This window comes from Netta rufina, assembly GCF_964035555.1.
Source record: "Netta rufina genome assembly, chromosome: 22".
NCBI classification, from domain to species: Eukaryota; Metazoa; Chordata; class Aves; order Anseriformes; family Anatidae; genus Netta; species Netta rufina.
Window position 1 is genome coordinate 3,131,990 of NC_140146.1, and position 22,586 is coordinate 3,154,575.

General features: G+C 49.2%; 3 protein-coding genes across 6 annotated transcripts in view; 1 reads left to right on the plus strand and 2 right to left on the minus strand.

Annotated features, from left to right (window-relative positions):
• Positions 1–285: 285 nt before the first annotated feature.
• LOC311217802 (guanylin-like) lies at positions 286–4,520 on the minus strand (the record flags this gene model as incomplete). Its single annotated transcript, XM_084300110.1, has 3 exons — positions 286–978; positions 1,660–1,849; positions 4,446–4,520. 3 exons carry the CDS (start codon positions 4,518–4,520, stop codon positions 911–913), a joined length of 333 nt encoding a protein of 110 aa, XP_084156236.1. The 3' UTR covers positions 286–910.
• Positions 4,521–12,460: 7,940 nt separating this feature from the next.
• Positions 12,461–16,287, plus strand: HTR6 (5-hydroxytryptamine receptor 6; the record flags this gene model as incomplete). The annotated part of the gene is made up of 3 exons (XM_084300138.1): positions 12,461–13,189; positions 15,114–15,272; positions 15,496–16,287. The coding sequence occupies 3 exons, from the start codon at positions 12,461–12,463 to the stop codon at positions 15,913–15,915; spliced, it is 1,308 nt and encodes a 435-aa protein (XP_084156264.1). The 3' UTR covers positions 15,916–16,287.
• Positions 16,288–17,014: 727 nt separating this feature from the next.
• TMCO4 (transmembrane and coiled-coil domains 4) overlaps positions 17,015–22,586 on the minus strand; it is a 43,459-nt gene continuing 37,887 nt past the window's right edge. Inside the window, exons 15-16 of one of the 4 annotated variants that reach the window (XR_014619061.1) lie at positions 19,100–19,605; positions 17,015–18,917 (exon numbers count right to left, since the gene is read on the minus strand). Coding sequence is in view for 1 of the 4 variants with exons in the window: in XM_084300109.1 (XP_084156235.1) it covers positions 19,291–19,605 (315 nt within the window). In the remaining 3 variants the exon portion in view is untranslated. Of the gene's footprint in view, positions 19,606–22,586 lie in introns of all 4 variants that reach the window. The other 3 variants (XR_014619062.1, XR_014619063.1, XM_084300109.1) reach the window with 3 other exon arrangements.

The following is a 22,586-nucleotide window of genomic DNA, read 5'->3' on the forward strand; positions in this document are numbered from 1 at the left end:
AAAACACAAAATTGTCATGAGCTTTTATTTCATGTACAGTAGCATACAAACATGGGCAGACTCTTTCTTCACAATATTGCCACCAAAAACACACACACCACACAACAAAATAAAATGACAAAAACATAAATCCCGTCAAGTCAATGTTGACTTAACAAACAGGAAAATCCATTGAAAGAAGGGAACTTCTATATAACTATGAGGAAAAGGTTACTAGCTACAGTGCTTGTCCACCTCTATTCCATAAATTGGCAATAAACTATTAGTACAAGTAACAGATGGAGAATTTCCTGGGTGTGAAAGTGTAGCTAAACACTTCTAACTTGTCCCCAAGTTGCATGCTACAGTTCTGTTACAAACGTACACATACCACATGCAGACCTATTGGCACAGGCACTTATCCAACCAATTGGATAGTATGTGCTGGAAAAGATTATAAACCTATGCTGCTAGGGGTATGTGTGTAGGAGAAGGCAGATCACAAGTAGATTTAAATATTAAAAGGGAGAAGACTACTCAGTTTGACCCATCATGTTCCAATCCAGATAAAATAGTGAAAGCCAAAACAGTGAACCCAGAAAATTTTCACTCCAGTCAAGCGTGACACAGCTCATGTAGACAGAGGCACAGCTCAGGAAGGGAGAGCAGTCAGCTCAGGAAAAGGCTCAGCTCAGGGTGAGCCGATGCTTCCTCAGCATCTCAGATAAGGCTTAGTCTTCTTGTTGCCAAAACTGCCCTGTTGGTATTACCTGATCTACTTCAAGATTCCCCCTAGCATGTCTACGTGAGCCAAGAGCTTCAGTTTGTCTATAGTGAAGGTGGAGACTAAATATTGATTTTTGAGAGTATGTGATCTTGCAACACAAATGCACAAACTTGGCACATCTTCTTCGGATTGTTTCATCCTTTTTCAAAAGCACCCAGAGCAGGCAGCATTGGCACAGATTTCGCACAAATCAGCGTCTCTGACAGCCATGCCTGTTAGAGAGAAAAGAAAGTGTTTCACTGGGATAGCAAAGCAATATATTGGAGAGCAGAGCCACACATCAAGTGGCTGAGAGGTTCCTTTCTGTTGCTGTTCAATGAATTTTGATGTCATTGAAGTTATTGTTGGCACAAGAAAAACTAGTTCTTGAGAAAATCTTGCTTAAAATAATGAGATCAAACCTGAAATCACCAGGAGAACAATGGTAACATGTGGAAACAAGAGAACAGCAGGGCATCTTGTGGGAGGGTGGTGAGGATGCTACCTTTTTCCGCTAAAGTGGCTAAAGTGGCTTGTAGAATCACAGCTTTAGTCATATTGGCAGCATTTCTTCCTAAGGTTTCCACTGTATTGGACAGTAAGTTAATAAAACATAATAAAATTATATATATACATGTATAAACTCTGGCTCAAGAATCACTCCATATGCCTCGGAGACACAAAATGCTGAAGACTAATTCACCTCATCTACATCTCACACCTCTTTTAGGGTATCCAGAAATACACAGCTACTTGGAAGAAACTTTTGTGGGTTTTGTGTTTACAACAGCGTGGTCTGCACAGGCTACAATTAAGCACCATAGCAGTGGTGCTACAATTTCAATATTTGAGGTTGAAAAATGTGATTAAAAAAAAAAAAAAAAAAAGGAAATCATCCAATATGAACTACATACTCAGCCTCTCGAAAATCATGGGTGCATCTTCTCTTTTACACACAGCTTGGAACTCCTCAGGAAGATCTTTCTCGTTGCATGGAGAATAGGTAGTCTTTGAAACCACCATGCGAGGATTAATGCTTCTGTTCTCATCCATGAGCTCCTTTAGCTTCTTCACGGATTCAAGGGAGAATTTCAAGTCGCCATCCTATGTAGATAGAAGAAGAAGAAAAAAGAATAGAGGCATCAGGGAGTTAGCCCTTAGGCAAATGTATTCCATTTCAACTGAAGACTGCTAAACTGGAAGCTCTCTCCACATACCTCTACTATAGGGAAAAGGGAATGTTGGAACAAAGCTTAAAGAAATTTGGGTGCTCAGTGAAAGTAAAGGGATCAGCAATTCAATACATACACCCTTCAGAGCAGCAGGAAGACCTGGCTGGCTTGTCAGGGTTTTTGTTAAGCACCTCAGTGGATGGAGGCACAATTAATGCATTTCCCACTCTTGTGAGAGAGACACATAAAATCTAAGATAGAAGGATATGGATTGAGAAACGTCAGCCTAGAAAAGAAGTGATTGGGTGATATGTCATAGAGATTTACAAAATCATGAGCTGAATGCATGTGAATGGAGATTTATTTTGTTCACTCTTTCTTCTAATACATTAGTAGAGAACTTCAAGTCTTGGCTGTCACGTGGCATGCTCAAAACAGAGAAAATTCCTGCGCATTCAACATTAAGAGCTGAACCTGCTCATCACAAGATACTGTGGCAAGTTTCCATGAACTTAAAACTCGTCCATACGATTTATGGAACACAAGTTGAGCAAAACTAAATGCATCGCTTCTGACTCAAAGATCATGCCAAAGCTTTGGGAGGCTTGAAGTGTAAGTATTACTTTTCAATAAGGAAGTATTACTCCATGCTATATACTGTTTGATCCTGTGTGTCTGTTAACGTCCATTCCCTCACAGTTTCAAGAGAATCACTGTTGAGGTAATAAACTTAAATTGAACGTGTTGCAATTGTTAAATACATATAATCTGTGTTAGTATGTAGGCAATCACAGTCTGGCCTAAAAGAGGAATAAGCATTTTCAATTTGTTATTTAGCATTTGCTTTATCCTTGTTTAATGAACAAGAAATAATCAGAAGTATGATCAAGTGACACCTACATATTCAAAGAAATGAATTTAATTGAGCCTGCTATGGCATACGATCAAATGTTTTTTGCTTCATAGTCTCATTAGCTTGATGTTCAGTTGTGTGAGAGTGGTTTTTTTTTGGGGGGGAGGGAGAGGTGTTGGTTGAAGAATACTAATAAAAAAACAACCATGGACATGCATTTATTTAACAAGTCAAACTCTTTTCTACTCCCAATTAATTTATTATTTTTCTCAGAATAGTTTATCAGACTGGCTGCCTGTGAAAAGTTAATTATTTAGAACACAGCTCTAAATTCAACTATCAGATGCAGACTCTAAAAACACAAAACAGAGAAAAAAAAGAATTTCCATGAGAACAGTTCCAGAGAAAGCAGAAAGGGGTGAAGCGAGCTTTATTCAGTCCTTTCGCATAGGATTTATCCTTATTACCACTGCTTAGTAAGGATGAACATTTATGAGAGATAGATTTATGAGGTGCATTTATGTCCTGGTGACAAAATAAAACAAAACAAACAAACAAAAGTATCAACACCATCTCAGAAGAGAAAAGTGTGTCAGAGAGAGCTGAGTCTGAGCAGCGTCTTCTCTCCAAGGTAACAGTGCGTGCTGTTCTGCTGAACTAGCAGATTTTATCACAGAAATAGTCTAAGCCAGCACTTTAGGTGGTTTTTTTTTTGTTTGGTTGGTTGGTTGGTTGGTTGGTTGTTTCTTGAGTTTTTCTGGGTTTATTCCACAATTAGCTAGCCATCCTCTTCCAATTTTCATCCCAGTAATTCAAGATCTGTGCAAGGAACTGTCTAGATACTGATATTCAGCCTTTAAAAACACTCTACAAAATCCCATAAATATTGCTTGTGGCTTGCAAACATTTTGTTAAATCAATGCTTTCTGTGACATAGTATGGGAAAGGGAAGAAAAGTCTTGGAAAGATTTTTCAGAGAAAAGTATATAAGCCAACTTTGTGCACTGAGTTAGTCAGACATCAGGGAAATTAAGTAGTCCAGCTGAAAAGAGTGCAACACACATGCACAGTACATGTGTGTCATGTCCTATAAGAGGCAGAGAAAATATAAATGTAGTGATTAATGAGGAGAGCATTTGAATTACAAAGAGGAGCTACAACTTCAGAGCTGAACTTTGTACATTTTTACCTCAACCAGAAACAGCTATCCTCATTTGGTTATTTTCTACAGTTCCAAGTGGAAATTTGATTTTTTTTTTCCTTAAGTTGGAAACTATTTTTTCACTCCTTCAAAACCTACTGTGCACACATAAAGAGAATCAACTATTGCTTAAATAATATTAGCCCTTTTGTTACTCCAAGGATGTCATTTACAATGCAACCACACTGGAATCTCCCAAACTGGTTCTAGGGGTGAGTGCAGATAGATCTGGGAATACCCAGACAGGAATATCAGAGCAGTGATATGGCTGGTGAAGCACGATGCTAGAAACACCTGGAACATTTTACAGACAGAAAAACTGAGCAACATGGACATGATGTCAGACAACAATCTGGAGAAAAGAAAAAAATCAGCTCTATTAATTTAGTTCAACATTCCTGTTGTAGCTATAACTCTTCAAACAATATATCACTGAACTTGAAAAAAAAAAAAAAAAAAAGGCAGAAAACTCACCTGGACATAGACTCCCTGGGAGCTGTGCACCAGTGAAAGGAGTATAAGGACTGTAAAGGACAGAAAGCCTTTCATAGCACCTGCAAAGTGTAGCCTCTCCTAGCCTGAATATATTTTCTCTTGCTTTGGTATTTCACTGTCCTTCCTTTGTGTCTCTCAGATTTGCTCTAGTTGTCAGAGCGCTATCTCCCCGGTGCAAAAAAAATAAGCTTTATAAAGCCTTCACACAGCACTTGCTTGGTAATCCATTAACCTAAACTCCTTATAGGCATACAATAAACCTTCAGTGGCCTACCAGTTATCTACTCCTTGGAAGAGCAGGACAGTCACACCCAGGCAAATACTGGTGTTTATGACTCTCTCCCACTTTCAGAAACTGGCCAAGACAGGCAAGAAAATCACTGCGGCCTCCGGCACATAAATAGGAAACATTGGTCTTAGTTCTAACAGCATCCAAAACCAAGCCTCCATGTGGGGAATGGATGGGCAAAGATGGTCCTGGAGGTCTTTCCCAACGTTAATGATTCTATGATTCCATGGCTTGGAAGCAGGCAAATTAATAATCGATTAAAGAAGTTGCTCTCTTGCACTGATTGGTGGCCAGTCAGTTCTGAGCTGATTGCTGAGCACGCAGTTCTCCTGGGACTGCAATCCTCAGAGGGGAGCAATGCTCTGGAGCAGATGAACGCAGGGTGTGCCCGAGTGTCAGCACATCCACGGTGTCATCTTGCTTCTTGCAGCACCTAATTAAAACGCACGCATTACAGGGGTTGTCATTAAAGATAACAACCCCCAATTTGCTGCAATGCAACAAATCTGTTTCTCTGTGGCTTTCAATCTTATCCAGAAACATGGAAATAGCACGTGGATATTTATCTTCTCTTATTCTCTAATAAGCAGACATGGACTATTAATGAGAGTTTCTCAGTCCCCTTGGGCCCTGGTTTTACAGGTTTCTGGGGTGCCCTCCTAGTGTCTCTCCCGACCTTTCCTCTAGGCTCCCTTTGGGTACAGGAAGGCCGCTATAAGGTCTCCCCAGAGCCTTCCCCTGCATGAAGGGAAAGCCCTGCACGCTGCGATCCCCAGCTCTGCTGCACAACACGTCTGCCCCGGAGCCAATCGCCCTACTGTGTCTGAGGGAGTTCTCTAAAAATGGAGCAGCAATTTTCCCAGAACCCCCTTTCATAACTGTTTCCCTTGCAACTCAGGTCGGAAACTCGTTTCCTTTGTACCACGGTTGACTGTGATTAAGATTTTCTGTCCATTACCTTGTATGTGCTCTGATAATTTGTGTGAATCCTTGTGCTGCATTCGCTTCTTCACTAATGTAAAGGTTCATTCCAATAGGCATACGCAAAACTCAAGTTATATAATTTGATTTTTAACATTTGATGAGAGGTAACCGGAGCTGAGTAATAAAGTCACATCCTATAATCACAGTAAAATTACAAAGATAGATATTGAAACGATTCCTTGAATTGACAAGAAGGGCACTGCCTCCTTTCTCCTTCCCCTGCCTGCCGTGGAATATACCAAGCCAAAGGATGATGTCAATTCATGTCTATTTGCAAGTATTTAAACCTGCCCATGAAAAGAATCAACCTACACAGCATTAGGGCCTTTCAACGTGTTTTATGATCCCTGATATTGCTAATTTTAATTGCAAGAATCCAGGCAGTCTTAGGGCAACAAGCTACAGCAAAACTCCATGGTCTTCCACACAGCCTGTGGCAACCTTAGTCCTTTGTGTTTAGGAAGTGCTGCTGTCCACATTCCCTACTAGAAGGAAATTAGAAGGACACTGAGAGCACCTTCATAGTCTTAGCAAATCTAGGACCATTTTCGGTTCAGGACAATTATCTCTTCCTCTTGTGTATTTTGAAAACTGACCACTGAGGCACATCAGATTTCCCTCTCCAACCCCACTCACCTGGGCCATGGTGTCCCAACAGGTGAGAGGGCAAACACTGCTCTAAAGAATTTCCTGCCCAGGGCACAGCCCTCTCAATCCCAGAACCCCCACAGCTTGCAGGGTTACAACCACCACCAAAGCTTTCTTCCTAATTGTCTTCTCAGGCTGATTCACTCCATGTACAGAGGATGTGCCGGGTACAGCTGACCAAATGCTGCTGCACAGCCACAGGTGCTGGGTTACTCACAGCCCAGTGCTCCGTGGGCATCACTGACCCATGGCAGAGTGGGTCAAGAGCACAGCCATCACTGGAAGAGCACCCGGCAGGCTCTACTGGCAAATAGGTTGGCACCTGAAGAGACAAAATAAGTACTCGGAGGAATGGGCAAGGTGGCCCAGGCTTAGGAGATGTCTGAAGGATGATTAACTGAGGAACTGCCAATCACAAACACCATTATATTGACATATTGAGTATGTGTGATCAGGATTCCACCCACACTCACATTTGTAAAGTCGTCAGTGGGTCCTGTGCACTGACAGTCCTGATTTTTGAATCCCTTGGAGGGAAAACTCCAGCATGCACATGTCTCTCATTTTCTGAGTTCCAGAAAATGCCATGTCTCCAGGGGGTCTAAGCCAATTCTGTGCGATGCTCTACCAAACTTCAGCTAGTCTAGTAATTCCACAGAAACACCAGAGCTGGAAATTATGGGATAACCTCTCAAGTTGGGAAGGGTACTTTCTACTCCCTGCTCTTCAGGAGCTTAGATTTATTTATACTTGCACTGTCAAACAAGCTGTGTTTGACACATACGGAGTGTTTACCTGCAGAACCCCTACAAGTGCAGATTTGGTCTCACTTTTCATGACTTGTCATGAAAAAAGTCAGCTATTCATGGCTGACCTTTTGGAATCCTTCTGGCCTCGGTGAAAACTGGCAGCAGCTCAGACATAAACAACAATCTCATTTAGAGCTTTACTAGAGAGTAAACGTGTTTATGGAGTTGGCTCTAAATAATATTTTCCTGTTAAACTCTTTTATGATCGGGAGCAACTTACAGGCCTCTAATGTGCTATTGTGCTTCCTCCATAGTTCTTTATCTCATTTGTTTTTTTTCTAAAGACTGATCACTTTTTAAATCTGATCATTTTATATTAAAAAAAAAAAAAAAAAAAAAACAGGCAAGGGCCTACAGCTAGGCTTAGCAAGCCACAAGCCCTGTGAAAACGGAGAGATAGAGAGCCAAGAACCACATGAAGTTAAGAGCACGCACACCAACATGACTGACAGTTGCATGTAGTCTTCCAGAAGGTGTGTCAGGCTCTAAACTACTTTGGGAGCAAGGCCTGAGCTCTCTCTGGTGTAGGACGGGTGCAATTAGCGAGAAGCTGTGGTATTCAATGCACCTGTAGCGCCACCAGAAGAGCACAGCACTGCACGCCACCAGGCTCCCGGAGCAGATTGCAGGCACAGGGAGGCAGGACAGGCTCCAGGCGGGGTGAGACGTGTCTGCCACCACGGAGATGGTGTCCAAGGGCTCTGAGCCCAGCTAAAGCCCTGGCACACCAGTGGCGTGCTGTAATATTATGGCTGAGCACAGCCACAGTGGGGTCTTTTAACATCATGGCTGTGCACAGAGTCACAGTATGGCGTGGTAACACCATGGCCAAGCATCAAGTCACCACAGGGCCTTGTTAACATTAGTGCTCAAAAGAAAGTCACAACAGGACCTTGTGACCTCGTGGCACAGCGCAGAATCACAGTAGGTAACATCATAGGGCTGCAGTGTCACAGAAGGGCCTTGTGACATCAAGGCTCGGCAAAGAGTCATAGAGGATATTAAAAGCCTGACACGGTGTAAAAGCTGGGCTTTGTGACCTCAGTTCCCAGCACGAATTCACAGTGGGATTTTGTAAAATCATGGAATGGCAAAGAGTCACAGCCTTTGGATACGATGCCATGGCACAGAGTTGCACGACGGTGTCGTAACATCACGGCCGAGGACAACGTCACAGTGGGTTGCTGTAACATCATGGTCACGCACAAAGTGCAATATTGTAACATCATGGCCCAGCAGAAAGTCACAAAAGGGCCTTGAGCCCTCACAGCCCAGCACATAGTCACAGCAGGTTGTTGTAACATCACAGCCCATCACAGCAGGGTCTTGTGACCTCCCAGAACAGCACAGAATTGAGCATTGTAACATCACAAACCAGTACAGTGCCACACGAGGGGCTTTCTGACCTCGTACCCCAGCACAGAGTCCCAGTTTGGTGTTTGGTGGCAGAGGACAGAGTCACAGTGGGGTCTTGTAACATCATGGCCCAGTACAGCATCACAGGGTGGCACTGTGACACTACGACAAGGTTTTAGGGTCACAGTGGGGCTTCCTAACATCAGTGCCCACCACAGACTGACAGGAGGCCCAGCAAAGTGTCACAGCGCAGTACTTACTGTAACATCATGCCTCCAAAGAGCGTCACAGCAGGGCTTTGTCGTATCACAACCTGACACAACCACAGTGGGGCGTTGTATCACCACGGATCTGCAGGGCTTTGTGAAGTAGCTACAGCTTCATAGTGGGACTGTGTAATGCCATGAGCCAGAAGAGTCAATGCAGAGCCTTTGGACATCATGTCCTGGAAGAGAGTACGAGCAGGGTGTTGTAATATCATGGCCCAGCATAGTGTCACTACAGGGCCTTGTGACTTCACGGCCCAGCACAGTCACAGCGGGGCGTTAGATCATCATGGCTTTGCAAAGTGTCAGAGCGGGTCTTCTGACCTCATGGCCGAGCACAAAATCACTGTGGGGCATCGTAATATCGTGGCCAAGGACCAAGTCACAGTGTGGATGTGTAACATCACGGCCATGCATAGTCACGGCGTGGAGTTGTACCGTCATGGCCCAGCACAGCCTCACAGCAGGGCCTTTGGCCATCACAACGCAACAGAGTCTCAGTAAAACTTAGGAACATCAGTGCCTGGCACAGGGTCACAGGAGGGCCGTGTAATTTCACGGACCAGCACAGAGCCACAGTTGGGCATTGTAACATCATGGCTCATCTTTCTCTTCTCAGCCCTGGGGAGGCCACACGTGGAGTATTGTGCCCAGTTCTGGGCTCCCCAGCACAAGAGGGACACATTCAAAACGCTTCCAGACACATCCCTGTGTGACCTGATCTAGGTGTTCCTAAGGATTGGATTAGATGATCTTTCAAAGTCCCTTCCAATCTCTAAAATCTGTGTTTCTGTGTTTCCCAAGGACCCTTCCTCTTATCTTCTGGTCTCTGGAGACCTCACAGGGCTCTCTAGTACACTCTTGGGCACACTGGAGGCCCCCAGTGGCCCTCTGCTTCACTCTAGATCCTCCACATTTCCACCAGGGCCACACAGTGCACTCTACCTACCCCTGAAGTCCTCCCAGTGACACCCAGTGTCCTTTAGGATGCCCTAGAGGCCTCCCAGTGCAGCCTCCAGGCCTCCTGTGGCCTTCCAGTGTTCTCTGGGACCTTCTGGAGGCCTTGCAGGGCCTTGCAGTGTACCCTAGCACACCTTGAAGGGCTCGCTGGACACTCCAGTGACCTCTACAGCCCCCTACAGCCACCCCAGTGCCCTCTGCTGTGCTATACTGTCCCCAGCAGGCCTCCCAACACTCCCAGGACACTCTAGCATGCGATTCTGGTCTCCCAGTGCACCCCAGAGGCCTCCCAGGGAACTCCTGTGCACTCTAGGGTGCTCTGGGACCCTCTTCTTGCACCCTAGAGGCCTCCCAAGGCCCCTTCCTCTTATCTACTGGTCTCTGGAGGCCTCGCAGGGCTCTCTAGTGCACTGCAGGGCACACTGGAGGCCTCCAGAGGCCCTCCGTGCCACACTAGATCCTGCACATTTCCACCAGGGCTACACAGTGCCCTCTAGCTCCCTCTGGAAGCCTCCCAGTGGCACCCAGTGTCCCCTAGGATGCCCTAGAGGCCTCCCAGTGCAGCCTCCAGACCTGCATCAGATGCTCTAGGTTTGGATTGACACAGAGACCCTGGGGGAGCCACGGGCTGTAATCACAGAGGTGAACCCCATTTTGTGTCTCCCCTAGCCTTTGCTCAGAGATGGTTTCCAGGCCAGAATCACCCATTCATCTCCTAGGAAAAGCAAGACAAAGTTGTTGGAAAGGGGATTAGAACATTAGATCTTGGTAAAGAGACAAATTTCTGTTCATTCCCTGCGCTCATATTCGAGTTTCCAACTGGCAGCACATGAGGGACAAAGGCTCCTCCTCACCGCTCACTCATGCTCTGGTGCTGGTAAATGCAGAGATGTCACATCTCTCCAAAATCGCAGCATATTTGTGCCTGGGGCAGGCAGCTGGGGCAGTGGGATAGGGCCTGGGGCTCACCCGTGCATCCCCAGAAGCATCCTCCCAGGGGAAGCGTGTCGACAAGAGCTGGCTCTGTCCGACCCTGGGACTGCAGTGGGGGTGCACCCACAGCTCCGGTTTGTGCCAGGGTCAGTGGCGCTGGCACTGGTCTCCTCCATCAGAAATTGCAGCTTTTCTTTGGAAAACAAAAACAAAACAAAACAAAGCAAAACAACAACAAAAAAAAACACCTTCCAGTAATAAAAAATAAAAAGATATCAGGCTTTGCCAGGTACCCCAAGGTATTGGCTCTGAAAGGTGAGGTGGTAGTACAGGGTGCCTGACACCACTTAAATATTCAGAAGTGTCTTCTGAATGAGGAGAAGGGACGGAGAAGCCAGCAGGTCATGCTGGGTCTGCCGACTTCTTGCCTCCCGCCTGCCAAAAGGCAAGTTGCTCTGGGTTCACCCAGGGTTGCCCCTGCAAAGACTGAGCCCCCAAAAAAACCAGAGTGGAGGGGCAAGACCCCTGGCTGTCTGAGCGAGGCTGCAGCCCTTTTTTCCCTTGGCATCCCTCCCTGGCTGTGGATGGCTAGAAATCCATCCAGCAAGTGCTTTGCATGCCTCTGGCCACTTTCTGAGAGGGCAGCTCTGAGGTGCTGAATGCAGGTTTTGTTGCTCTTTATCTGGCTATGCAAAATTCGTCTCTTATCAGCCGACACAGGGGATGGAAGCCCATGCTCGGCGGTGCCTGCTGGGCTTAGCTGCAGATTGCTGCTGACCTGCAAAGAGAACACGGGGGGCTCCCACGTTAGCAGAAGCAGCGGCCGAGGGGATGCAGAGCACGGTGCTGGCAGAGAGGGAAACTCTGGCTGCCACTTCACAGAGTTTAGACCAGATCCCTGTTTCCATTAGGACTGTGTTTTCATTTCATTTCATCTCCTCCTCTCCCCCCTTCCAGCCCCACCTCCTCCGAATCAGCATTTCTGCATCCTTCTCTGTGCACACCAGAGCAGCAGGTAAAAGGCTGCCTGGCACCTGCAGGCACACACACACACCCCTGCGCCCTGGATGCACCTCTACCAGGGGACAGACACCTCCGGGCGGCTTCCCACACTCCTGCGTGTGGCATCTTCCTCTCCATGGGCGATCTTGGCTGGCAGCATCCCCGTGCCTGCCTCAGGGCTGCTCTGCCTCTCCTCGCTGCCTCCCGCTGCAGCAGCAGAGCTCGGGCACGGAGGAGCTCAGTGGAGCCCCGCTGCCCCAGGGGACAGAGCTCTGTGGGTGGGCAAGCACAGCTGGGAGGCACAAGCTGAGCGTCGGGGGGTCCAAAGCATCCTGAGCATCTCGTGGTCCTCCTTATCCCCCAGTCCAGAGCATCTGGAGCATCGCAGAGTGTCCTGACGCCCAGAGCACCCCACGCATCTCCAGCATCCCCGCATCCGGAGCATCCCCAGCACCCAGCAGCGCAGGGGGATTTGCAGGGATGAGGAAACGCCTGGCTGTGAGTAACGGGGAGGGGAACCTTGCCGCTGCTGGTCGGCTCCTGGGAACGTCTCTCTGCCCTGATTATCAGTGAAAAGAGAGAGCGGGGGAAAGAGAGGGAGAGGAGGAGAGCGGAAAGGAGGGCAGAGAGAGGGAGAGAGGTGGCACTTCTCGCCCTGGGGCTGGCTCCAGCGATGATCACCTAGCGCAGGTGACAGCTGGAGGGAGTCCCCAGAGCTGCAGAGCCAGCCCTGCCACCCGGCTCCCCATGGAGGGTGCTTTGGGGTCCCCCAATGCCAGCGTGCTGGGGGAGCGCTCGCTGCTGGTGGGCAGCAGCTGGCTGGCCGCCTTCCTCTGCTTCATCATCCTGCTGACCACGGCGGGGAACTTCCTCCTCATCCTCCTCATCGTCACCCAGCGCTCCCTCCGCAACACCTCCAACTACTTCCTGGTGTCCCTCTTCATGTCCGACCTGATGGTGGGGCTGGTGGTGATGCCCCCGGCCATGCTCAACCAGCTCTACGGGCGCTGGGTGCTGCGGGGCGACTTCTGCTCCCTCTGGTACGCCTTCGACGTCATGTGCTGCAGCGCCTCCATCCTCAACCTCTGCGTCATCAGCTTGGACCGCTACCTGCTCATCATCTCCCCCCTCAAATACAAGCTGCGGATGACCTCCTGCAGGGCCCTCTGGCTCATCCTGGCCGCCTGGACCTTGGCCGCGCTGGCCTCCTTCCTGCCTATCAAGATGGGCTGGCACAAGCTGGAGTTTGAGGTCCGCTCCCCGAATATCACCTCGCGGGGGGACGAGGAGCAGTGCCGGCTTGTGGTCAGCTTGCCCTACGCCCTGGTGGCCTCCTGCCTGACTTTCTTCCTGCCCTCCGCCGCCATCTCCTTCACCTACTGCCGCATCCTCCTGGCAGCCCGCAAGCAAGCCGTGCAGGTGGCTTCCCTCACCTCCAACGTGGCCACCGCCACCTCCGACGAGGTCACGGCACAGGTAAGGGAGAGAAACAGCCCCGGTGTCCCCTCCAGGAGGACAGCAGGCAGGGCAGGGAAACGCTTCATGCAACCTGGGCTTCCCAAATGCAGCCTGGGAGCTCCTCTCACCCGTCCTGCAAATCCCCAGATGTGTGCCAGGGCTAAGACTGAGCACTTTGCTCTGCTTTTCCCCATCCCAGCCTTGTTGTGGGGTCCCCCAGAAGGAGCAATTACCCCCAAAACTGCCACCACCACGTCTCGGCCCCGAGATGCAGGTGGGGATGGGGTTTGCATGTTTGAGCCACGTGCTCAGGGCACTTGTGGTGGGACAGGAGCAGGGAGGCCTCATCTTGCTCTCACAATTCACAAAGAGCCAAGGCTGCTGCTGCCGGCCACCAGCATCGTCTCTCGTGCTCCTGGGAAGCAAAACTTTGTACAGGCAGGTGCCGAAAAGACAGTAAATAAATGGGTATTAACCCAGCGGGTGCAGCCGGTGCAGGAAGCACAGCCGGGCACCTTCCAAAGCTTACCGAGAGGAATGAGCCCCTGAATTCCCAGCACAGGGACGTGGATGGCCTCAAGGCTGCAGCCAGGGAGGGGATTTGGCAACTGGAGGGAGAAATCCACCTCCACTGTGGGATGAGAGCAGCTCTGTGGTGTCCTTGGAGGTGCCGATGCCTTGTCCCAGCAATGGAGCACAGGAACAACAGGACTATGAGCAGCAAAATAAATTAAGATCAAGGCAAAAATGTTCCATGGTGCAAAATAAAAGCAGTTTTGTCTCCCTCTTGACTAGCATCATCCCAGGGGGTTTAATCTTATCTGACTTTGGGCTCGTAACTCTTGGCCATGGTGAGCGTGAGACATCTGGGGGAGAAGTTTAAGTAAAGGCAAGTACAGAATTCTGAAGGGCGCCTTATTTTGGACATCCAGCTTCTATTTTTGTTACCTGGTCTACAATAGGAACTTCAAAGTACCTCCTTACTCGAGACTCCTGCCTGAACCAGGCCGTGTGCTTTTATAATCAAAACGTGGCTGCACTTGGGGTTGTTTGTATTTGTCCAGGAGAAAGCAACTGCTATTAAATCTAACAGCTTTAATTCCTTGTAATAGGTTTATTGACCTCACATCCCACAGGGAAAATACAAAGTTAATTGCCTTCAAATACCTTGATTTAGCTTGTTCTCTCTCTTTTAAGAAAGGAGCCAGAACTCTGACCCAGCCAGCCCTCCTGCACATGATGAGATGTACCAGACATTCAAAAGGAAAATGAGAATCAAAGGAGAAGCAGCCAATACCATTAAAATGTTTGTTTTGTTTTGTTTTGTTTCTCCCTGGATGCCAGGTTTTTGGACTCTACAACCCAAACCTTCTTTGGGCTTTAGCTCCCTTCAAGCATTTTAAACTGGATTTTTTCTCTTTTTGGGCAGGAAGCAGCAATAGGCCTCACCTAATCACAGCAGAGGGCTGAGATAATTATTTTGGATGGCAAGAACGGGAAAAGGAATGGGTTAGTTATGGTGTTTGTCAGCTGAAACGTTTGGCTTCCTGCTTTTAAAATGCAATTAGTTTGCTGCTCTATCAGCAGCTAGAGATGCCTCTTCAGGGCATGCTTTATCCTCACCGAAACACTGACGGAGATGGCTTTTTCTGTACAAGAAGCATCTCAATGATAAAGTCCCTATTTTACAAGGGAAAATAAAATAAAAACCTCTCAATGTTGAGGGTTTCTATTGCTTCCTCTGCCTGCTTTATGATTCAGGGACTGTGGCGTGGGCCATCCTCCTGCCCCCGTGACAAGGGAAGTAATAGCCCTTTTTTTCTGTTTTTTTGCAGGTTTTTGCAGCACCAAATGCCACTTCCCTCGGGCAGGAGGCTGGCGCCAGAGCCAGCGGCTCCAGCCTGGGGTGAAGCAGTCTCTCACCGCCCGTGTCCCGCTGCAGGTTCCCCGTGCCCCCAGCCAGCCCCCGGCCGGCAGCGAGAGCAGGAGGTTCGCCAGCAAGCACAGCAAGAAGGCGCTGAAGGCGAGTCTGACGCTGGGCATCCTCTTGGGCATGTTCTTCGTGGCCTGGCTCCCCTTCTTCATCACCAACATGACGCAGGTAAGCATGCGTTTTGTTGTTTGTTTTTTTTTAACCAGGAAGGGCTGTTTTTCAAAAGCGTTTCACAGCCGGGCTCGAGGCTCAGCTGCCTGCAGGTCTCGCCAGAAAGCTGCGGTTTCCTCGGGGAGAAAAACCCTTCAAAAGCAAGGAAAAATGCTGGCATACCTGGGAAATGCTCATGGTCTGGGAAATGCCACTAATCCTTGCCGTGTCTCCCCGCCAGGCAGTGTGCGAGTGCGTCCCAGCCGGCTTCTTCGACGTGCTCACCTGGCTGGGGTACTGCAACAGCACCGTGAACCCCATCATCTACCCGCTCTTCATGAGGGACTTCAAGAGAGCCATGGGCAAATACCTGCCCTGCTGCCGGCGCTCGGGGCAGCCCCGGCCCAGCGCCATCTCCCTCTCCATGAGGAACTCCAACAGCGGGCCCCGCGTGGCCACGTCCCTCAAAAACGTCCTCACCTTGCAGGCCGACACCGACTCCGTCGACTCCGGGGCAGCGGTGGACGAGCACAGCCTCCCGCCGGCCGCTGACGCTGCCCAGGCTCTCCTGGCCCCCCACGTCCGCTTGGTTAATATTTTTGACACGGAGTCTCACGAAGAGGAGCTGCAGCACCGGCAGCTCGGCACGCCGGTGGCCTGAGAGGCCGTCTGTGGGGCTGCAGATGGAGGAGGCACAGTTTCAAAGCCTGGTGTCCCAGGTAGAATTGCCCTGGCACAATGCAAACCCTGCAGGAGGACAACCACAAGGCATTTCCCTGCCCGCACTGAGCTCCTCCATACCTTCCTCAGTGAAACTCGCATCTCCTTGGTGCTGTTGCTGAGCACTTCTGCGGGTAGGTTTAGAGCGCAAAGCCACGTTTTACTGCTGGATTAATCTGCCTTGTTTCTCCCTCTTTCTGTCTTTTTACTCACCAATTCCTCACCCTTCTCCACGAGTTGCTTCTCCTCGCACCTTTTTGCCGGTATGTCTCCCTGCACTTCAGCCAAGGGCAGGTTCTTCAGCTTCCACTCATACAGCTCAGCACACTCCCTCTAACTCGTGCATGAGGTGCACCAAGGGAAGAGGAAACACATCCTGTGACTCACGGGTAACGGGTTTGGGGCTGCTTCAGTCCACAGAACATCGTGTCTGCTTGGAGTTTAATTCTCTCGCCCGATTTGGACCGTATCTGTCAGAGTTTCCTGTGAAAGCAGCGAGCTGCAGCACGCTGAAACCATCCGGTTTAATCGTGAACAGCCTGCACTACGGGGGATTAAATCTGATGCAAAATGTTCAGCACTGCCTTTTGGATATTCCACAAGGGTGTGGGTGTTCGACTTGTTTGTGGCTCTCTGGATATCCTGACAGTAGTAAGGAAATCAGCTTCCCTTCAGCTCTCATCCTACAGCTTCCTATTTTTGGCATGACCGTCGTACTTTGCTCTTGACAATCCACGAGTTTTAAGATGATGCAATTAGAAAACAGACATTTCTGTTCTTAAATCAGAATATTGACTTCCAAACGATAACGCCACCCCCCCTCAACCCTCCTCAGAGCCATAAGCAGGGAGAATAGCGAGCAGCATGGCCAGCGGGCACTTTACAGAAGCACCAGTGAATGCTTGCAGCTAATTCTTCCTCAAGTGCCTTTCAGATGCAGAGTCGGGTTGGTAGTTTGTTGCTGTGCCCTCCCTGAACTCCTGCCCTACTAGCCTTGCTTCAGAGCTCGTGATTTTGGTTGTGCTCCTGAAGCCCCCAATCACACAGACAAACCAACACGATGCAAGGAGAAGAAGCTGCATGACAGGCAAAGTCTCATTAGTTTTCTTTCCACGTTGCCCACATATGCTCCAGAACTGAACAAGAAGTGCTTGCTTCAAAGACTAACTTGACATTTATTTGCTACAAACACACTTGCAGCTGATGGCTGGCCCTGTGGTCAACGATAAATGACCTCAACTCATCACAGGTTCAAGTATCAAACTGTTTAATACATTTTTTTCCTTATATCTGTGGCCAGATATTTAGCTTGGTCCTGGTATCAAGCATGAAGATGAATGTGTTCATCCGTCCACAAATAGTTCTATATAAAAACATACATGGGCTGTAACTCCAGTTAAACCAGAGTAGAAAAACATGCGATGGACTCCCCGGTCCCTCAGGTAACCAGTTCAGCAGACACAGGCTCCAGGAGATGAACAAAAGGAGCGTGCTGCCAGCACCCAGCAGCACCCTGGAACAAAGCTGTTCACAGACACATTTCCTCCACGAGCAGAAGTTGTTCAGAATTTCAGCTGGTGAACTCCTTCAAGCCAAATTTTAGGAAGCAGCAATACCGTTCTCATCGAGCTACTTCTTTGTGGGAAGGCGTTTGCTTGTGGACAAATCTTCTGATCCAGTAGAGGAATCGTGCCCGTTTCCTACAGCCAACACCACAAGAGCTGACTGCAACGGGCGGGCCCCTGGGGGATCCCAGGACTTGCCTCCAACAGCCCCAGCCCAGCCACGTGCCCATCGTGCGTCGGAATCTGGAAGCTCTGAGCCCTCCTCGGTGGCAGGGCTGGGGCAGAGGAAGAGCCAGGCCCCACACCCAAAGCACTGCCAGGTCACGCTGCCGCCGCGCTGCACCTCCACTGCCCGAGGAACCTGAAGGTAAGGATTGCGGAAAGCTCAGGAAAAAGAAGAGAGGTTGGTAGGAAACCAGCAGCAGGGAGAGGGAGGACTCCATGAAGCAAAAGCAGAAGCTGCGATTGCACTGTTTCCCCTCGTGTGAGTCAATGAGGCCTTCCAGATCTGGAGGTGGGCAAGTATTTATACACAAAGGCACTTGGCTTAACCTAAAAAAGAACAAAGGTGCTCTCAGAAGGGGGTTTACCCTCTTGCCATACCCCTGCTAGGTTGCATTTTCTTGGGCTGGGCAGCAAAATAGGCCAGAAAAAGGTCTTTTAGGGAAGATGTGATGGAAGATGCATGGCAGGGGATATAAAGCTGCATCCCTCTGGTCTGAGACTGGGGGAGAAGAGAGTGGATGCCAATTCGCTTTATGGAAGGAGGTAGAAATCAAACAGATTTGTGTTTATCCTACGCCAAGTATTAGTTTTATTTTAAGCCAATTAAAATATGTTTAGACGGGGCTTTTGAGGCTGGAGATGTGTGTGGGACACAAAAACAAAAGCCTCTGTGGGTTGCTGGCTTGCGAAGCCTGGGATGAAGTTTCACAAAGTAATAAATCATGAAAAGCCCACTCTGCTTCTCCTGCTGTCTTTCACCTAGGGACCCACAGCACGTTTCCAACAGTAATGAGGCCTCAGCTACTCATCACCCTCAGCTCGCAGATAGGGAAACCCTCCTGTCGACTGGAAAGTGCCCAAGCCATGGCAGCAAACCTGCAGCAGAACGGGGAAGGAAGCCAGGTGCCCTCAGCCTTTCGCCTTCCCGGTTAGCAGAGCTGAAGCGCGGATGCTGAGACACGCAGAGCTGGGCACCTGGAAACCAAAATCCAAATCAACCACTGAGGGAATCAGCGAGAAGGCATCAGCCCTTTCTCATCTCTGGGAGATGTCGTGGGCAGCTGCTCCCAAAGCTTGGATCCAGTGACACTCTCTGGGCCCTCAGAAGGGTCTGACAAGTGCAGGTGCAGTTCCGCCAGCTCTGCTGATACTCCTTCAGGAAGCAATGGATGGTGCTTTCTGAGCACTTTTCGTGCTGGCTGAGCATCCCTGCCCATCACAGAGCCCCAATTCACCTCCACACAGGCCAGCTAACGCGTGGGCTCGCTGAGGGTTCTGCTGCCTGTCCAGCCAGAGCAGCCCCGCAGCTGCTCACAGCCCGCACGGGGAGCCCACCTGCTGCTGAGCACACAGCATCCACGTGTCGTGGAGGGTACAGGTCCAAGGAATGCCTCTGTGCAGCTGGAGCTGGACAAAATCCGTGTGGCAGCTGGCCTGCGGGGAGCAGAGGAAGGACTGGGGATTCGGCTGGGGACAGAGAGAGAGAGAGAAAGAGAGAGAGAGATGTCTGCGCCAGCTCTAGAGGTTCAATCTGTGCCTGCGCCCGCTGCCACCTCCCCGTCTCTGCTTGTGTCAGCAGGCACAGAGCTCAGGTGTCCAGAATTCAGGCTGCTGCTGGCCGTGGGTGCCCAGCACCGGTGGCCACTGCCAGCTCCATCCTCCTCTTGCACGGTGTTTTCCTCTTCCCGAGTCTCGCCGCCTGCTTCCTGCTGCGATTTCTTGGCTGGAGGGGGGAAAAGTCCGGCACCAGCCTTCTCCTCCAGCCGACACTCCTTGGTTTTAATGCCCACAGCTTTCAGGATCGTGTCCATTTGCTTCATGTAGTCCAGGTGGCCCTTGACCTACAAGCAAACGAGGAGTCTGGTTAGTGGGGAAGCTGTGGGGAACCCAGCTCAATTCCATCCTCTGTCCCAAAAGCCTCCACTGCCGTGAGATTTGGTTTCAGCTCGGAAAAGCTGAAAGAGAGAGGTCTGAACAACGCAGTCCTGCATGGAAAAACCCTAACCTTGTGGCACACGCTGCTCCTGGATTACTTTATCTTTGGGGGATGTATATTTAGGTGCTTGGGCATTGTACAAAACGGGACTCTGGGTGCCACGAGGGTAAAAGCAGAGGTGATCTCAGGGAGAGACTCGCAGATAGGAGACGACTTGACTCAGTTCAGCTCCCTGCTCTCTGGTAAATCACATGTCCTCCCTGCGCCTTAGCTTTCTCATAAAAGATTACCTTATTTCAATTAAGATACAGTCATTAGATCAACAGCTACCAAGTGTGTAAAGGTTCCTGGCTGGAAGGTGCTGTGAGGCACTATGTGAATGTCCACTGAGCTGTCCTTGTGGGCACCATATAAAACCGGGAGGCCAAGAGTTTTAAGTTCATAAACCCAATTGAAGTCAACAGTGCACTGTTTAAAAAAAAAAAAAAAAATGACATTAGACTGTAGGGTGATTTCTGTGATAAGATAAACCCTTCTGATGCAGCTCTTGGAATGTGTCCTTCCAGTCAGGGCACAGGAGGGAGAGAGAAAAAAAAAAAACCTCCTCGGCAGTGCTAATTATTGTTGTGTGTTAAAGGCTACCTGGCTGGAAGGGCAGAACCTGCCTCCTCTGTTTCAGGTGTCCTGCTCAAGCCATGTGTCTGAAGTAATTACAGCCAAGATCCTTCTGCAGACCAGCCTGTAGGTCTCCCTTGCTGTTGTCCTTGCAGCCAAAACACCTTTGGTAGATTATTTCCAGCAGTTTAATTCCTTCCTGACCCAGCCAGAAAGCTGTCCCAGGCATCACCTCCTCTTATTTTGCCAAAGCTTGCCAGAAATTAGGGAATTTCCACACCCAGCACTGCAGTCGCAGTTTCCCTGGGATGGGCTGTGCTCACACAGATGGTAACAGCTCTTGGAAGAGATTTCCAACACCCCTCTGCCCAAAGGTGCTGCGAGCCTCCTCCTCTGCAAGGGCAAAATCCAGAGCTCCTGGCCCATTGGGTGAAGCAGCTTGTGAGCGGTAACATTTGGAGGCATTAGGACTTGGAGCAAACTAAAGGATTTAATCAGCACATTAGTAATGCAATATGCGACTTTCATCAGTCCAGATGGCTCAACGGGCTCGTGATGTTTCGAACAGATTAGTTCATTAAAATAACCACCGAAGGACGAACGGACTGGCTGTTAAGATGTGTGCACTGTTCTCTGAAGAAGTATGAACCTTTTACTGCCCCACCGGGGAGCCTGGGGCTAAAGAAGGCAACAAACACAGCGCTGGACAAGGTGGAGAGAAGTGAGAAGGCGATGGACTCACCGTGAGGGGTTGCTGAACCTCTTGGTTTGCTGGGTTCGGAAACCCTCCCAGTCATCACACTCCACCTGTCCCGGCCAGTGCTTGAGGATTTGTAAGGGGCTCGTTATGTTACCCACTCAATCAGAGAGAACAAATTCCCTTTGTCACCCTAAGGACTAGATTTTCCTAATTCCTTGGTATCCAGCAGCTTCCACTAAAGCAAATTCCTCTTCCTTGAGCACCAGGAACACTGAGAGGTGATGGTATGGGCATGCTGAACAGCTGAGCCTTTCCTCACACAGCTGAAAGAGAAGCTGAGACCTCCCAGAAGTCTGCCCCTTACTGCAGATCTACTAACACCACTACATCTCCTCAAAGGAAACTCCCTTCTCTTCCCAGGAGAGTCCTAGGAAGGATTCCACACAGCCAGACAAATAGGAGCACCAAGAAGCTCAACAGCTCTTCTCAGAAGTCTGCTACCCTGTGACACGAAGCCCTGAGCCCTCACCAAATGAACAGTCAAGAAAACTCCTTGCTACTTTCTGTGATACCATCTTGGTGGGAAAATTCAGCACCTCCATCTCTTGAAAGCCTGCACTCAGCTGCAGTCTGCAGGGCTGAGTGCTCCTGCTGGGGGGGCTGCACTGGGAAAGGGATGGGAATTTCCAAGCCGTTCTAAGGGACAATAAAAGCTTTAAAGAGAATTAAACGATTGCTTGAAACTTTGTCAGAGCAAAGTGCAGGAGGAACACCAAAACAAAGGGAATGTGAAAAAGCACTCTTGTAACCAAAGCAAATATATTGGGGCTTGTTACAAGGAAATGAAAACAGAGAGTTAGGTTTATCGGTGTGCTAAGGTGACTTCTCTCTTACATCTGCTTTTATGGTTGCTTTGACTCATGGCAAGACGCAAGCTGACTGTTTATACCCCTAATTCTGCTGCAGGACTGCAGCATGGCACAGAGGGATCTCCAAAGGACTAAAGCCCACAGCAGTGTTCAGGTGGATCTCTCAATCAGATGAAAGGAGCCATCACTGCAAACAGTCTGGAAAGGTTTTTAACATTACATCCACCCAGAACTGTCCCAAATCTCCTTGAGCTGTCTCTACAAAATTCAGCTGTCTCTAATCTGTCACCTGTCTCTACAAAACTCACGTGGAACTCATCTTGTTCGTTGCAGTGACCGTCTCTGGTTAGTGGCACAAAAACACGGTTCGATTTATGGGCACTGAAAACAAACCCCTGGGCCTGAAAGCAGCCCGCTGGTGGTCTCTGCATCACGGCAAGGAGTGAGCTCAGATGCTGCTGTCTCCGTTAGTGGGAGCAGTTCCCCGTGGACAGGGACCGGCAGGTAGAAGTCTTTGCTCATTGCAGAGCCACCTGTTTTAAGATCCTGTTTGGCCGACGTAAGAAACGGCTTCTTCATTGACAGCAAGTGACCAAGGCAAAGAGCGTGGACCTGCTCTGAAGTCCAGCAGAGGGGACTGTAAAAGCTGCTTGCTCTGCAGGCTGTGTGATTTGCAAGAGCTCAGCTGAAAGCCCCTTGGCC